At 37.9% G+C, this 16525-nt stretch overlaps 2 protein-coding genes across 4 annotated transcripts; both read left to right on the forward strand.

The window, feature by feature from the left end:
* The first annotated feature begins 1132 nt into the window (after positions 1–1132).
* Positions 1133–9459, forward strand: ABCI15 (trigalactosyldiacylglycerol2). Of its 2 annotated transcripts, none has more exons than XM_088971432.1 (6): positions 1133–1422; positions 1631–2373; positions 3269–3598; positions 4968–5083; positions 8721–8811; positions 8913–9459. In XM_088971432.1, the coding sequence occupies exons 2-6, from the start codon at positions 1855–1857 to the stop codon at positions 9003–9005; spliced, it is 1149 nt and encodes a 382-aa protein (XP_088827558.1). In that variant the 5' UTR covers positions 1133–1422; positions 1631–1854; the 3' UTR covers positions 9006–9459. The 2 variants fall into 2 exon arrangements, with proteins under 2 accessions (XP_088827558.1, XP_088827559.1); XM_088971433.1 differs by having other exon boundaries at positions 1647–2373.
* A 3205-nt stretch (positions 9460–12664) lies between these two features.
* On the forward strand, positions 12665–16047 carry LOC148868075 (outer envelope pore protein 16, chloroplastic-like). 2 transcript variants are annotated; one of them, XM_088971448.1, is made up of 6 exons: positions 12665–13318; positions 13420–13471; positions 13914–13945; positions 14899–14932; positions 15078–15145; positions 15699–16047. In XM_088971448.1, exons 1-6 carry the CDS (start codon positions 13205–13207, stop codon positions 15837–15839), a joined length of 441 nt encoding a protein of 146 aa, XP_088827574.1. In that variant the 5' UTR covers positions 12665–13204; the 3' UTR covers positions 15840–16047. The 2 variants fall into 2 exon arrangements, with proteins under 2 accessions (XP_088827574.1, XP_088827575.1); XM_088971449.1 differs by having other exon boundaries at positions 12910–13318; positions 13569–13945.
* The last annotated feature ends 478 nt before the right edge of the window (positions 16048–16525 follow it).

Raw genomic sequence — 16525 nt, forward strand, 5'->3', positions numbered from 1 at the left:
GACCAAAAGTGATATGAAACTTGGTAAAGGGAACTAATTATTTCTCGACGACCAGGAGCAGGAGACTAGAGCCGACCACAATATTAAGATCAACTTTTATAAATATTATTACAACTAATTGCTCAAGCATGAATCATGGGCTTTTGGGAGTTTGTATTCAATTTTCATACTTCTGGAGTCTGGGTCAAATTTTTACGGACAATAACAGTATAGGTTATGATGTCCATCAGGCAATAGTGTCAGTGTCACAGTGTATGTGGTGCTCGTCTGCTTGACGGGTGAAACGTGGGAACGCGCGTTCGAGCATTTTTTAGTCTTGCATCCGAAATATTTATAGCGGTGTTCAAGAAAAATAAAAAAATTAAATTAAATCGAAAAAATCGAATCAGAAAATGTAATTAATTAAATTGATCGATTCAATTTTAGTTTGATATTTTTAAAAATTTGAAGGATCAATTCGATTTTCAATTAATCTATAAAAAATTGGTGGTTAATCGAACCGATGGATATATATATATATATATATATATGTCATATATTGTTTATATATTATATATAAATATATATTCATTAGATATAAATATATATTACATTTAAAATAATTTATTTATAAATATATTATATATGATATATTTTTATAATATTTATAATATAGTATTATACATATATTTATATAATATATATTATAAATATAAAAAGTAAAAAAACCAAAAAATCGAATCAATTAAAATCAAAACCGATAAATCAATTAACCAGTGGTACCGATTCGATTTCAGTTTGAGGAAATGAAAAAATCAGTTATATGGATTCGATTTATAAAAGTTACCCATGGTTCGATTAACACTGTTAAATATTTATTTATTCATGTGTTTTATTTTATGGGGAGATATTCCTGATTAAGATTGTAATAGGCCGTTGGAATGGTGCTGGCAGTTCCCAATTCACGGGAGATGTTCTTACTTCACGGGGTAGTGTGATGTGGGTACTGGCAGACGTAGAAAGAGCTATCGTGGGTGCGAGATCGGAGTCTTTATTGTCAACTGGACCCATGCACCCGCCAAATCCCGAAAATCAATCCAAATCGGACGGCTGCTTGTCGTTACTTAAAACGACGCTGTTTCAATCCTCCCCCAGGATCTTTGCAAGCTGCAACAATCGATCACACCGAGGCGAGGAGGAGCAGATTGAAATGACCAATCCACCCAAAAGTTTCACAAGTTAAAATTAGGTAGGCCTTCACCTCACCCAATCTCTGGATATGGAATATGAAAGGGCTAGAGCTGGTTTCTTCCACCTCCACTCGGCAATAAGGGCATAACGCAAAAATCTTTGTTAATGGCATTGGTGGATTCTTTCAAGTTTCAGCCTATCTTAAATTCCTGATTCTATTCCCAACCGTGAAAGTTGAAACCCTACTTCCAGGTATGCAACTCTGGCTCAATCTCTGCACCGGAACCTTAGAACTTAGGAACGCACATCATCGTTTGCTGATCTGGGTTTAGCATACCTTATCGTATGGTCAGCACTAAAGCATCCGAAATACACTCTTAGGGTTCAAGCTTCAAGCTATCAATTTAATTTAATATGTTCGTTTTCATATGTGCATCATTCTAATTAAATTTATATCCAGTGCTTCTGTTTAATAGGCGATCGTCCGTTTCATGATCCACCAAGCATTTAACTGATAGCTGATTCAGTCACTATAGACTTTTCATGTCAATTTGAAGGTTCAAGATCAAACCCATGTTAGATTTCTTCGGATTCTGGTCAAGGACAAGTGGACTGAGGTTGTTTGTCTGTGCTAGCTTTACAAAACATTACTTCAAGTTTCTGTAAGTTGGGATTTCGCGAAAGATGGTTGGGAGTCCATGGGTTCAGGTTTCAACTTGCCACACTGCGCTGCGTTCTCCGTTAATTAGTCTCCCCAGTGATTCCCAGAATTTTATGCCTTGTCTTCCAGCCAGACCATCGAAGAAACTGGTCCGGATTCGAGCAAGTTCACTCAACACTGGGCAGAGTCCGCCACCATCGTCTCCAAAAGCAAGAAATCCACTAGCAGTTATTTCGGGCATTCCCAGGAATATCTGGAGGCAAACTTTGCGTCCTCTGAGTGATTTTGGGTTCGGCAACAGGAGCATCTGGGAGGGAGGAGTTGGTCTCTTCATCGTTTCAGGGGCAGTGCTCTTTGCACTTAGTTTGGTTTGGCTAAGGGGTTTCTATTTACGATCACGATTGAGGAAGTATCAGGCAGTGTTTGAGTTTGCTCAGGCTTGCGGTATCTGCATGGGAACACCGGTGAGGATCAGGGGAGTGGCTGTTGGGAATGTAATTCGCATCAATCCTTCCTTGAAAAGCATTGAAGCAGTTGTTGAGGTACGGTATGATGCTCCACTTTTCTATTTTTCTCCCATTCAAACCTTTTCAAGAATTTGTCGTCTTGTGTACGTAATTTTGTAGATAAACAAGGCTTTGTTGAGATGGAGAACAATTTGGTGTTCAGGATAGTTCTAGTTAGCTATGTCATAACGACCCAACTTTCAATGATCAAGTCTAGGCACGCTTGTTGATATTGCTTATCATCAAATCAACAAATTATTTCTTCATCACACATATCTCTGTATTTCCTATGATAGTCTTCAGCTAACCATTTGATGGGTAATGGTTTGTGAAAGGCTGATGATTCTCAGATGGTTATGATTGAATACTGAATAGTTTTCATTTGAGCCAGATTCAGGACAAGAGGCAAACTATTGATTATGTAGACCTTACAATGAACAGCAGTACTGTGATCATGACCTGAAACATAGCATCCCGACAAATTTATATAAATTATAAGCACTGTGCATAGTGTGGTTGAATTTAGGATTTAGAGGCTGATGGTTAAGTTTTCATGTTGGTCTTAGTAAATGGTTGGATATTTTCTTAAATGTATTTTTGCTTAACATAACATCTCAACAAGATCTGGCTGTGTACAGTTGATGGAAAATGATTATTGTTCCCAATTCCCATTGTTCAGATAAGGTTCAGATTATGTTGATGATAACACCAGATGGAGCATTTCCACATGAACCATTTTCCTGTTTGATACTAAAATGTTCTTCTAAAGAATTGTTGTTAGATACTGGCTTGTGCCAATTATCTATGATTGCAACTCATATTATGATTAAGCATGTGTAAGCTGGCATACCCATAATAAGTGATGTTCTGAACATGCAAGAATTTGATAAGATATTAACTATTTCTATCACTTTTCCCCTCAATTTTGTAGGTTGAAGATGATAAAGTAATCATACCTAGGAATTCATTAATAGAGGTGAACCAGTCTGGACTTCTTATGGAGACTCTGATTGATATCACACCTCGGGATCCACTTCCAACACCTTCAGTGGGCCCTCTTGATCCAGAATGTGTTAAAGAAGGTCTAATTGTATGTGACAGTCAAAAGATAAGGGGACATCAAGGAGTAAGTTTGGATGCATTAGTTGGGATATTCACCCGTCTTGGACGTGAAATGGAAGAAATAGGTGTTTCCAAAAGCTATAAGTTAGCTGAGCGGGTTGCATCTGTTATTCAAGAAGCACAACCACTGCTTGCAAAGGTCTGCATGGGTCATCAGATATTTTGGTTTCATCTACTAATATGCATTTTTGAATTCTATCATCTTCTAATTTCTCTGTAGACAAGTTGGTAACATGTTGTAGTTTTTATTTGTTCATTTGTTTATTGGCTTCTCTGGCAATATGGGGCTTTTTGGCATGGAAAAAGAAAATATAAGGAGTTCTGGACCATCTTAATATGCATGTATGTGTCTGTGCATATTTTCATACTTGTCTTGTTTGAAGGTGTTTGAAGAGTACCTAAACTTTTCTGAGGGAGCTCTTGAGTTGCTGTTTCCTAGTGTGAGAGGTCCATGTTGGTCTAGTGTCCCTACTTGGGTAGGTTGGATGTTTGTACTTCATAATGCCTTTGGATTAATAAATAGGGATTAGGATTGGCATAAGAATGAGAGAAATTGGCACAACAGGGTACTGTTATTAAAATCAGACCTTAAAATGGGGAAACTAGGGCCTAGATAAGGTTGGCTGATGGGTGTTATTATAGGGTTAAGGGAAATTGGAACAGAAGGGCGCTGTTATTAAAACCAGACCTTAAAATAGGAAAAATGGGCTGGCTGATGGAAGTTATTAAGGATAAAAGGAACCTAAAGATTTTCTAGTTGTGGTTGGATAGGGTTTCTAGTAGGCCTTTAGAGATGAGTAGTGAAATCTGGCTTGATGCATTGGGAATTGACAGTGTCCAGAAATGTAAACCAGCAGCTTACAAGTACCCTTCAGTATAAGGAATTAGCTGGTTAATTACCTATGCCAAATTTAAAGAAGTGTTGTTCTCTTAAGAATGATGATTCTAGGTTGACCATATGGTTAGTTGCCAAAAATAATAAAAAATTACCTTTCTCTGTAGAGAGGCGTGCACTTCTTGACATTTTAAGGGACTAATGCTCTTTCTCTCTCTCTAACATGTTAGAGGGCATCACGGTGTTCTCTAACTATTTCTCTTAGTATTTTGAGTGAACTGGGTTCCAAGTTATCTCCAATTTTCTAGCCATGGTAATGCAACATAAGTGCAATGTAGTATAATCATACTTGATCCTGTTTTTAAAATATTTATGATGGCATTAATTTCATATGTGATCAAACTTAGAGGACTTCTATAAGTTTATTATTGTTGCTTGATAATGTTATTTTAGAATTATTGTTCTTTATTATGGTTGTTGAAACTTTTTTCGTGGATTTTTTTTGTTGTTCTTTATGACTGCGGAACCATTGGTATTCTATCATTGTATTTATTAGCATGCTTCAGTGAAACTTAAATATCTGCTAAGGATTCAGTAGAATGACACCAAGATTCTTTATAGGCTGCATTTAATGCATGCTCTTGCAAGACTGTTTGATGTTTTGATGCCTCAGGTTGAAGCCATGACTGAAGATATTCAACCTCTGCTGGCTGATGTTCGTAGCAGTGGGCTACTGAAGGAGGTTGAGAGTTTGACCAAAAGCCTGACAGAAGCAGCTGAAGATTTGAGGTAAACTTTCTAACTTCTAATCTGTTTGTGGGATAATTTATGCATATTTGTAGATTGTGCTTTAGCAATATCCTGGTCGTGTTAGGCGTGCTAATATACTAACATTTGTTATTTTGTATTGTTAATAGAAAAAATAAGCATTTTTTTCATTGTTATAGAATATTGTAAACATTTCTAGACATTGAAAAGTTTAGAAATCAAGACATGCTATCAGATTTGGCTTGAATGGTGCCTCTCCTCTTCACCCCTATCCCCTGTCAGAAAAAAAATATTAAAATCAATTCAAAAAACAAAAAGAAAAAGAAAGTTCAAGTCTCCCCAAGTTTTGCAGATGACAATACTGTTTTGTGAAGGTGGGGACATAAATTGGATAGGGAACTTAAAATTGGCAATACAACTCTTTGAGCTCTCAAAGTGAACTTTGATAAGAGTTGCACGGTGGGATTGAATTTAGAGGAGAGGGAAGTAAGTGAATATGCTGGTTTGTTAGGGTGTGTAATTTCAGATTGGCCTTTGATTTACTTGGGCCTCCCCTTAGGAGATAACCCCATGAAGGAAAGCTTTTGGAATCCGGTATTGGAAAGATTTGAGAAAAGGCTTGCTTCTTGGAAGAAAAGTTCTCTCTCACTAGGGGGGAGAATCACTTTGATTAGGTCTACCCTAGCTAACCTTCTTATTTACTTTCTGTCAGTGTTTAAGATTCCCACAAAAGTCTCTAATAGGGTGGAAAAGTTAATGAGGGATTTTTTGTGGGAACCAGGAGAGGAGAAGAAAGATCACAGGGTGAGTTGGGAGGTTGTAACTAGAAATAAGAAGCTAAGAGGGCTCAAGATTGAGAGTATTAGGAAAAGAAATGTGGCTTTGTTGGGGAAATGGTTGTGGAGGTTTCCAATGGAAAGGGACACACTATGGACAAAGATAGTGGCTAGCATACATGGGTTGGAAGACAACGACTGGGGTCCAAGAATTATGGCAAGGGCTACAGTTGCTTCCCCTTGGAAAGCCATTCATGATTTGCTTCCGGTTTTCTCCCCTTGGATCAGGTATGATTTGAACTTTGGTAATCGAATAAAATTTTGGGAGCAACCTTGAGTTGAGGATTCCTCCCTAATGGACCAATTTCCCTCTTTATATGCCTTGTCAGGTTTGAAAAATGAACCCATTTCCTCTTAGTTCCTTCAGAATCTACTTCTGGTTTTGGGTGGAACCTAGGGTTGAGAAGGACAATCAGGGATACAAGCTTGGGTTGTATTTTGTCTATGCTAGCCATCCTTGAAAATGTTTTCTTGGACCCGAGTAAGGAAGACTCTAGATTTTGGACCCCCTCCTCCTCTGGCTCCTTTTCTTGTGCGTCATTTTTTGAGACTTTGATCCAACCTCCTGTTCCTTTTGGGTTGTCCTTCCCTTTTAAAGAGATTTGGAGCAAACCCATTCCTCATCGGATTGGTAGTTTTTGTTGGGAAACTTTCCTGGAAAGAATAAACACAAATGACTTGCTTCAAAGAAAGAGACCCAATTTCTATTTACTTCCCAATAGGTGTGTTCTTTGCAAAGCTGATGGGGAAACAGGTTACCACCTTATGGTTACTTGTCTGGTTACTAAAACTGTTTGGGAGTGGGTTTTTTCCCTTTTTGGGTGTACTTAGAATCCCCTCGTAAATGTGCAAAGCTTGTTCTACCCCTTGTACTCAATATGGCCTAAGAAAAGAGGGAAGGTGAGAAGCATTAGGGCGGCAGTGTGCTGGTCCATATGGGAAGAGAGAAACTCACGAATTTTTTCAGACAAGGAAAGAACCATGGAAAACTTAATTGAACTGATACACTTAAGGGTAGCTCACTGGCTGAAATCTATGGAGCTATTCTCAAAATTTTCATATTGAGAAAGTGGAAAGAAATAGCTACATCTGCCCAATGTAAGAGGACCACCAGCCACTCTTGTAACCCCCCCCCCCCTTCTGGATTCATAAAACTGAATTTTGATGGTAGTAGCTTAAGGAATCTTGGGCCTTTTGGGAGAGGGTGACTCTCTTAGAGCTGAGATTCTAGCAGTTCTGGAAGGAGGAATCCAAAGAGCAAGAGAATTAAACATCCGATGCTTGGTCATTGAAGGGGACTCGGAGATGGTGATTAGGTGGCTGAAGGAAGACAACAATGGTTTGTGGAGCTACAGCAATGAAAAGAAAAAATTTAAATGGCTGAGTAGGGATATTGAGGTGAAGTACAGCTGGGGGAGGAGAAGTGCTAACTCAGTGGCTGCCAAGCAAGGGGCGCTTAAGGAATCTATGTTTTGGGCTTATTTTTAGCTTTCTTCTTTGTTCCTTTGTTGTGGGGGGAGTTAAGATAATTTGCCTCCCCTTTCTTGTACTTGAAAGTTTTACAAATTTTATTATTTAATAAAGCATATTGTTACCGATAAAAAGGAGGATTCTATTTTGTTTTAATCAGGATACTCAAAACATTTATTTATTTATTGTTTTTTAAGGCTTCATATCAATTTATTTGATGGGAAAGTTAAACATGGATCTGCATTCAACATGCAATCAAAGGACTTTATTTGCTTATAAAAGACCACAGACTGTGTTTTGCAGCAGTAGTGCATGGAGCAAATTTCTTGCAGCGCAGCACACAAGTCTTTTTGTTCATGCTTTTGGGAACACCAATATGTTGTATTACTGATGCAAGGTGGGAAAGAGAAACTCTTACGAAGGAGAATCAGATCCGAGATGGGATAAAGGAAACTAAGAGGGTTTCAAATATGGGGTGCAGGAAAGGAGAAAAAGAAGAGATCATACCTTTATACTAGATTGTGGAGGAAATAAGGATACATCTCAATATAACTCATCTCAGATTCTTAGTCCATAATATTCTCTACTTGCTAATTTACAAAATAAATATTTATAGACCCTGGGAAGTAAAGTTGTACAGTCCAGTCTTCCTATTTCAGAGAAGACTCAGAAATTAGAAACTCGTAACTCGATCCTGTCACTCCCTGATACACTGCCAATAAAATGACCATAACTTTCATTATTCACATTTGATTTACAAGATCTTGGTTTTGCTAGATGGGTCAGTGAAGAACAAAAACCATTCCAAAGACAACAAGTCAAGCAAAAACAGACATGCTTTGACACCTGAAAAATAGGTCAATAGAAAAAGTGATGTGATTGCATCCTCCTTCCTCCCTGCTTCTCAAAATTCTGACTGTCTAAAAAATAACCCTTTAAACTAATTTAACTCTTTAAGACGATTAGCCTTATTACTATTATATACTAATAGACAAAACAAGGGACATGGTTACATCTCAACACTTTCAAAATTCTAAGAACTCTCTAAAGAAACCCATCAAACTAATTTTACTCTTTAAGACAATTAATCTTACTAAGATGTAAACCCTAATTTTACCAAAAAAGCCCTTTACTAAGATGTAAACTAGAAAATAACTTTTAGAAAGATCAAATCGACCAAAATCCTGATTCCCTGAAAGTTTCAAAATTGCCAGTGAACAAAAAAAAAACCGTGTGTGTTCATATATGCTGTAACTGCATCAACATTAGTCTTTGCATTCAAGTGTTATTGTTCGCTTGGTCTCTAGTTATATCCTGGTTTGATTACCTCTTCTATTAATTTGTTATTGCAGGAGGGTGCATTCCTCCATTATGACTCCTGAGAACACTGAGCTAATTCGGCAGTCTGTATACACCTTAATATTCACTCTGAAGAATATCGAGGTGAGACCTTGTTATAACTTTCTTATGGTCCTGTATATCGCAGGAAGCATGAAATTCAAAATAACTCTCTCTCTCTCTCTCTCTCTCTCTCTCTGTTGCAGAGTATAAGTTCTGACATATCAGGATTCACGGGTGACGAGGCTACAAGGCGGAATTTGAAGTTGCTAATCAAGTCCCTTAGCAGGCTACTATGAATAGATTTTTAAAAGGTGAATACGGAAGGGTGGAGTGTATGGTTTTATCCTCAGATTTTCTACCGGTTGGATCTTCTGTTTAGTAATCACCATTATGGAGAAGGATAATGTTGCAGTTTAGTTGTTGAAACTTGCAACTTGTGGTTGTTTTGGGCCAATGTTTTGGCTATCCATTTTTGGCCTTGGAAGCTAGTCTCTATTTTTAAAGTTTCAAGGCTTTTTAATGAGTTTGGAGACGGGGGAATTCGGTCATTTTTCTTTCTCCTCTTCTCTGTTAAACAAGCCAGTCTTACGGGATTTCCGTTCCCCCTCATTACAAAAACGGGGTCATCCATTCCCATTGGTCAATTCCTCTACTCGTTCTGGCATGGCTTGTTGTTTTTTATAAGATTTTTTTGTATTGTAGACACAAAAGGAATGGCAAAATATGGCAAGGCGGTAAGTTGGAAAGTAATTCCTGGTTGTGGAATGTGGGGATCCAGAATTACAGATGCATCCACCGACCTTCCACCATGAGTCCATGACGTGGAAACTTGTACCAACTACCAACAATTATTTGTCTTATTTTGGAGAGTTTGAGTGTTGGCATTCAGTCACAGGTCACAGCAACAGTAACAGCACCGAAAGAGAAACTGTGTTTTCTTAGATGAAAATGGAATAAATCAATTCACATGGCACTGATTCTGGCATCCAAATGCCAAAGTAATATCAAGACAACTGTTGTTTCTTACTGTTCTTCTCTACTCCTAGGATCACCCTATGTTGTCTTCCGTTTCCGGAAGATATCAGGCACAATATCAGATCTTTCTATTCATTCATTAGAAAAAAAAGAGAGATTTCTAGCTTCTATTTCTAAAAACTATAAAGCGGATTCAAGGTATTTACGCTGTATTTACCTGATTGACAATGTCCCTGGTGACTGGTGAGTGGTGAGACTAGAATTGCCAAGAGTAATGGCGCTGGCAAACCTTTTGCATCCTTTTATTTTATAGTAAAGACGTAGGACAATTTAAGACCATCTTATTATATGGCTTGCATTGCATGAGAAGGGGCCGACGATTTATTAAGCCGATACCGATTTAATTTATTCACATTTACAGTTGCACTCTGTTTCATTTTGCTGGTGTTTTGTAAGAGTGTATTTATATTTTGAAAATGGCAGCAATATAGATATCAAGATATGTTGCATTTAAGATGAGAGCATAGATGTAAACTTTGTACTCAAAGTTACTAATCACAACTAAAAGTTATTGGACAAGATTATTACAAAACTAAACCAACTTTACATTTCATGAGCCAAATATATTTATAATAGGGTAAAATACAAAAACCTCCCCAAAACTTTCTGACAATCATAAAAACCTCCCTTCCGTCAATGTTAAAGCCCATGATTAAATCTTTTCAAATACTTATTTTACCCTTTCATATGTTAATGATTTTTCTGGGCATTCATGTTTTTACACGTCACACATGCACGAACTTGAGATCTCACTAAGGTGTGGTTGCCTTTGTCCTTTTATCCTATTTTCACATTTTTATTTTCAAATGAAAAATTTTAAATAATAAGTTAAAGAGTTTGGCTGGGAAAAGCAAAGCAAAGGGAAAAACCTATTTAGGAAAAGCCCTAGTTCTTCTTCTTTGTCAGTTAGGAAAAATTCCTACGTTGCAGAGGCTTGACCTATGTTTATCTCTTGACCTCAATAACCACTCTCTGGTGTTGCAGATAATTTTTGAGGTCTTGTAGGTCTTCGATTTAAACATTCTTGGCTTTTACAGGTGAATGATTAGACACTGGGAACGGCCATGAACAGTGGATTTGAAATAGAACCTTGATTCCTAACCACTTAAGCCCAAAAGCATAAGGAGCTTAAGAAATTGGATTCGTATTATAAGGATATATTGTTTGGTAAAGATTTTGTTTCTATAAGACAAGAGGGATGTGACAACCATATTGGTTTCTATGGTTTCTATGCTCAAAATCTGTAGACTTTCGGACATTCTATGGTGTTGTGGGTTGGGGTTGAGATGGTCTTTGTTTTGAGTTTCCGTACATTAAAGCAAGCTCTCTGCCTTGAGATTTGTGCATCCTAAAAATTCATGGAAAGCGTCTTTCCAATTCCAAATGATAAGATATTAAGATCTAAACAAGTTCAAAGTATTGACACGTATTCCGGGACCCCTCTGATACACCCCTACAGTGGGTGTATCGGGGGTTTGACCGATTCAGGGTGTGGAGGAGACCTAAATCGGCTCCCTTGAACCAGTTGCAAAAAAAAAAAAGATTCTTGGGTGTATCGATGTTTTGAACTTTGGATCTAAAAACTCAACTCAACTTATTAAAGATTTTTTGTAATTTCTCTTTCCACTCAAGCTTCTTCGTAAGATTTCTGTTCGTGTTCCTACCCCTACTGATGAAGAAGAAGAAGAAGAAGAAGAAGAAGAAGAAGAAGAAGAAGAAGAAGGAGGCCTACAATTATTTTCCTTTGTTTGTTTCTATTGTTTTTGGAGGCAGGCACAGTCATGGAAGCTGCATCAAACTCAGTGGCATATGTACAAGAAGAAAAAGCCAGGTCTAGCATCAAAAGAAAATCGTATGTATAGGGTTTGCAACAAGGGATTTAGCTTCGAACGAGCTCTACGAGGTCACATGAGAGTTCACGGTCAGGCACAAGTCCAGGCTGACGATCCTGCCAAAACCAATAATCAACCTCACTTCTCTAATATCAAACCTCACGAATCCATTAACAAGGATCAACTAAGCTATTGTTCTAATGGCGCAACAGCCAATCCAATGACCAAAACAACCTGTTCCATCTATGGGAAGCACTTTCCCTCCATGAAGTCCTTGTTCGGTCACATGAGATGCCACCTTAAAAGACAATGGCGTGGTAGGCCAATTCCACTACTACGTCAAGTAGAACTACTTCAACTCTCGATGTATGCCAGCTTCTTCCGAGCTGGTCTATCACTGCAAAGCGAGGTCGCAAGAGTCTCGTTTCTTCTGTTGCTACTGCTCTAGTTCCTGAGGCCATTTATGATATACTGTCTCTTTTGAACAATAAAACCGCAGCGAACAAACTGAGGCTGAGGTTACGGGCACACCAGATTTACCTTTGCCGAATAAGGGCAAAATCCAATGCTTTAATGGCGAAGCAGTTGAAGAAGATGAATAGTGTTCGAGGATCAGATACACATTAATTCGTAAAAGGGTAAAATAAGAATTTTGAAAAAAAAAATCCTCTTTAACGTTTTTCATCTTGATCATAAGGGAGGAATTTGTTGAATTTTTCAAAAATGAAAGATAAATTTTTGTTAAAATGAAACCACAAAGAAGGTTTTTATGATTATCAGAAACTTCGGAGGAGATTTTTGTATTTTACCCTTGATAATATACCGATAATTTTGTATTTGCACTCTTCCCAAACGGAGCTTAAAGGAATCATACAGTTGTGCGTATATGATTGAATGAGAAGGTGGGTGTGGGGTGTCCGTGTGGATGTGGTTGATGAATTAGACAGTCGGCAGCTTATGAAGAAGTTGTTTGGTGATTGGTGTTATGAGAAGGCCGCGCTCGTTCTGTGTACATTGACCGTGGTAAGAGAAGCGTGCCAGCTTCTTCCTGTTCATATGATCAATCAAGAATCATAATCACAGGTTTTGAGCCAAACTCAAACGCCACATTGAAAGTTGAAACAAATGCTGCCACGCAGGACGCAGCCCAGGTCGGTGTCGGACATACATAACTTGGAACTGTGCATGTCGTTGGCTTGGCTTCTCCTTCCTATTCTTCTCTGTTCTGGCACCCTGCTGTCTGTCTTATACTCTTAATGCTTTGCTACTTCCACACCACTACACATACGTCATGACGCGTATTTATCTCAATCACACTTGGAGGGCAACAGAAATGGCATTTGGCTCTTTGTTTCTTCTCCCCCCACCCCCCACCCCCTACATCTTCTGTCCTCTCTCCTTCTATTTTGTCCGGATCGATCATAATTTAATTTCCTTGCAAGGGTGCTTTGGTATTTCTATTCTCTCATGGTTTCAGGTGCCTGTGCCTGTGCCTCCCAATAAACTAGAAAGACGAGAAGGCAAGGGAACTCTACTCTCTCTCTCACAAGCCTCTCTTTGTGTGTGCGTGGAGCTTAGAGTAGAGAGGTAGAAAAGCCTAAACGTTTCGGTAGATATTGAAGACCAAGATGGCGCATAACAGGTGTTCTGGTTCTCTAACATCCCCAAGAGTCGACGTTCTCGTCGATACGGGAAATACCTTCCTTGATCACACCGTCGATGGCTTCCTCAAGATCGGAGCTGTAAATCCTTTCCCCCTTTCCCACCTTTCTGAATTACTTTCTACATTTTAAACCATCTTTGTATCTTCTCATCAGATTTTCTGTATGCTTCGTGTTCGTAGGTGGCGGCCACGAGAGCAGCAGCGGAGGAGACCTTTCAATGCTTGGGAAGAGGTCATTTACCTTGCTCTTACTTCTTCTTCTTCTTCTTCTTCTTCTTTTTATTTATTTAAAATTAAAATATTCTTCTTGATTCTTGATGAATGCGTAGAATGTAGAGTGTAGACTGCATGCATGCGTTTGGAGTTTGGACAAGAGTTCAATGAATATGCTTGAAGGGTGCCTCTTTGTGGTATGCAAAAGTGACGAGAGAAAAAAATTTCCATCTCAATAATCCGGCCAACCAATAGATTTTGCCAAAATCTTCAATTTTTGCACAGCTATCAGGAAGAAAAAGGGAAAAAAAATTGCCAGCTGCCAGTGATTCTATAACATATGCATTATGCTTATGTACAATCCTTTTTTCCCCCCTTGTTGCATTGCGGCTTGAATATGCATGTAGACGTCGTGGATTTGTTGTTGCTTCATCCCACTTATTGCATAATCTTTGTTACAGGGGAATTTCCAAAACATAAACTCGAGGACACGGTAAGAATCCCCTGGCTCATGGCTGTTACTTGGTTTACTTAACTACATTTAATTATAATTTGTAGATTTACTATCCAAGGTTGCAGCTGAAATGGTTCAACTTTCCAACTTGCAACCATGAGACCATGAATCCCTGCATAAGTCCATAGAAATAGAAAAGAAAAAAACATGAAATTGCCACAGTAAAACTTGCGTTGGTTATATATATTTTACCAAGCTCAATCAATACAGGACAACCAACAACCATGAATGTAGATTGCAGGATATAGGGGATTTGGTAGAACAAGTTGGATCTTCTCATCCTCTTCCACTATCTCTTTCATGATTCTTTCTCTGGTTTAGAAATGATGCTAATGACTGTTTAGTTTAGGTTGTCGGTTGGCATCCCTTTCATTGAGGAATTGCAGTTTCAAACCTGTGGAAAAACTGGCTCTCCCCCATCGTGCAACTGGTAACCAATTGGCCCGTATGCATTCCTGCCACCCGACCCCTGTTAACTGCTATGTTAACTTGCATTGTGAATCCGGATTTCCTCTACTTCCTTCTTCACACTTCTTTCTGCACTTCTACTAATATTCAAAGTTTCAAACACATCATTTGAATAATTTTTAGATGATGGAAGGGCCATTAACATTAAGCCTCCGTCACTCACTTTTCATTTCCAAAAAAAAAAAGGCAAAATTTTTCTCCCTTTTCCGATGAAGTACCCCGGCTCACATTTATAATCGACCTGTCATGCTGGGTTCCCTGAGAATAATCTATGCAACATCACCATATATCTCATGTTACCTTGGAAAGCCGCTGGCCTAGCATATATTTAGAACTTGAAGAAACTGTGCACTAGAGCATTCAGAAACTTCGGCCTTTGGAAGCCTTATGTCTGACTATTAATTTAGAGAATAAGAATGCAAAAAATTCTCTAATACTACTGATGGGGTTCACTTTAATTGCAGTTGAAGAGGATGTTCCGGGAGGGCGCATGCTGGGGTAAGCCTGTTTATCTCTAGGATATATATTTTTCTGCATAGGATTTTGTATATTACCTCAAAAAACAGGATCTTTTTTATTTTTCCTTTTATTCTTTTGGAAAGAGAGAGACCTTAGTGAAGAGTTGCCTTTACAACATTTGCAGGAACTGTGGCTGGTGTATATGTAGGAATGGAGCGCGGAATTGAAAGGATCCGTGGCACCAGAGACTGGGTACCTTCTGCTTGATATTGCTAAATGTTTTACTGACACGCTAATCATTTCTTTCCAGCATATGTAATTTACCTTTGGCTTCAAGCCATGACCATGACCATGACTACCAGGTGGTCTACTTTTTGAAATCCAAATCTTGAGTTATATTTTAAAGCATCTAATTTTCAGTGGACGGGATTTGACTGAAGATAATTGCTGTTTGTTATTCTGGCTTTTTTCGGATTTGTTAAAAAAGTATACATGAATGGTGAAGAATAGTTGGTATTGGTAATAATTAAAAGTAAGTAAAGTAGGAATACCGATTCCAAAACCTCGAAACAGCTTCTTTTTTGTTAATCTATCTGAATAGTGTAAAGTTGGTTTAAGCTTCAGCAATTTAATCATTACATATTGTTTATTCATCTGCTATATAGAGCATAATAGCAACCCTACCAGAGAGATCCAAGAACGCCACGGGGATCAGGACAAATAAGCATCTTATAGGACTCAATAGTTGTTCCAGACAATACATGCAAGGATCTGCCTTTTACTCTTTCTTTTGCTGTTTTTGTAGAAGAGTGCAATGCTTAGCGGTGCATTAAGTGGAGCACTGATTTCGGCAGCCACCAACAATGGCAGAGACAAGGTTGTGATGCATACGATTACAGGAGGTGCCATTGCCACTGCTGCAGAATTCCTCAATTGTCTCACCTGAATAACAGAACCCAGAAAGCTTTTAATTTCTTTCAGAAAGAATCACCTACTAGTTCTTCCTCTGGTCTTTTTGTTTTGTACGTGGACAACCGGTAGTTAATGTAATTTCCAAATGATTTTGAGTTTACTACTAGCCTATGCCTATGAAAAAGGAATGTTGATAAGACATCTCTAGAAGGATAAAAATAGAAATATTAAATGTTAGGTAATTGTTGTTATGTCGGAGCCATATCAGCGCTTGAGGCATTGATGCTAAATTTATGTGTTGATTGGCTGATTTTGGTGATTTTTGGGAAACCAGCCCTAATCGGTATTTTTTTTTATTTATAGCTGATTTCGATTTTTTAAGGATGATATGGCATTTGGGGCTGTTCTTTTGAGAGGGAAAATTGGTCAATAGAATTTTGATTTTCATTCATCAAAAAATTTATATATATATATATTTTTATTTATGTAAGATTTATGGAAAATTTATTTTTTCGGGTATCATTTATCTCTCGTCTATCAGATGGGTAATTTTTCATATGGATGGAATAAAATTGATCCTTTTTAGTAATGATTTTTTATGATTAAAATAAACATTTTTTATTTATTTAGGAAATAAAAAATATGAGTAAATGCATTTACTTAGGAAACACTGAGGCTTTCTTTTTTTTTTTTTTTAAATAATTTTTTAACATTAAGAGA

Source organism: Nelumbo lutea, chromosome 2 (genome assembly GCF_056320005.1).
Source record: "Nelumbo lutea isolate HS-2025 chromosome 2, American lotus-T2T, whole genome shotgun sequence".
NCBI lineage: Eukaryota > Viridiplantae > Streptophyta > Magnoliopsida > Proteales > Nelumbonaceae > Nelumbo > Nelumbo lutea.